The sequence below is a fragment of the Hevea brasiliensis genome, unplaced genomic scaffold, assembly GCF_030052815.1.
Source record: "Hevea brasiliensis isolate MT/VB/25A 57/8 unplaced genomic scaffold, ASM3005281v1 Scaf568, whole genome shotgun sequence".
Taxonomy (NCBI): Eukaryota; Viridiplantae; Streptophyta; class Magnoliopsida; order Malpighiales; family Euphorbiaceae; genus Hevea; species Hevea brasiliensis.
Window position 1 is genome coordinate 1 of NW_026615104.1, and position 730 is coordinate 730.

A 730-nucleotide genomic window follows, 5' to 3' on the forward strand; every position below is an offset into this window, starting at 1 on the left:
TAGTAAGATGGTAATGCAGGTCAAGAGACTGAAGTGGAAGTTTCGAGGCAATCACACCATATTGGTGGATGGGCTCCCAGTTGAAGTGTTTTGGGATGTCCATAACTGGTTATTTGGCAATGGTATGGGCAATGCGGTTTTCATGTTCCAAACTTGCCTATCTGCAGAGAAATTATGGACAAGCCAATCCGTTTTTGAACCCTCTGTATTGACTTGCTCTTACTCCCAGCGATTCAGAGACTACCAATTACAAGGTCTTGGTTTCTCACTTATATTGTATGCTTGGAAGAATGAATGAAACTGTATGTTAAATTGTTGTGATTTAGCAGATGTTTCCTGCAATGTTTTCAAGAAGGATGTGATAGAAGAAACAGTAAATGCCATTATAAGTTTACCCATTTGGTTTCTTTTCATTTTTTCTTTTCAACTTCTTTTATGTTTGCACTAACCCATTGATCTTTATTGCTTTTAATGCTTTAGCCAAGAATTATGCTTTGATTTTCTATGGTTGCAAATTGCATATTATATACTACACATGTGACACCTTTGTGGAGTATTGCAGTAAGATTTCCTTTCCTGTACTTCTCGTGAATGCTATAAATGTTAGAAAGAAATAAGAGTTTTTGTTTTGAGGAAATAGGATGGTAATCATTTGCCTGTTCTAATTCCTAGTTGCAAGTGACTAAAGGTTTATACCTGGGGTATGGTGATATTTCTTGTGACTGTTTGG

The 730-nt window shown here is 36.4% G+C and overlaps 1 protein-coding gene across 1 annotated transcript; it reads left to right on the forward strand.

The window, feature by feature from the left end:
- Positions 1-2: 2 nt before the first annotated feature.
- On the forward strand, positions 3-398 carry LOC131177551 (uncharacterized; the record flags this gene model as incomplete). The annotated part of the gene is given in 1 exon segment (XM_058142583.1): positions 3-398. A coding segment is annotated over 1 exon segment (296 nt), but the record flags the coding sequence as incomplete, so codon positions are not given.
- Between the last annotated feature and the right edge of the window lie 332 nt (positions 399-730).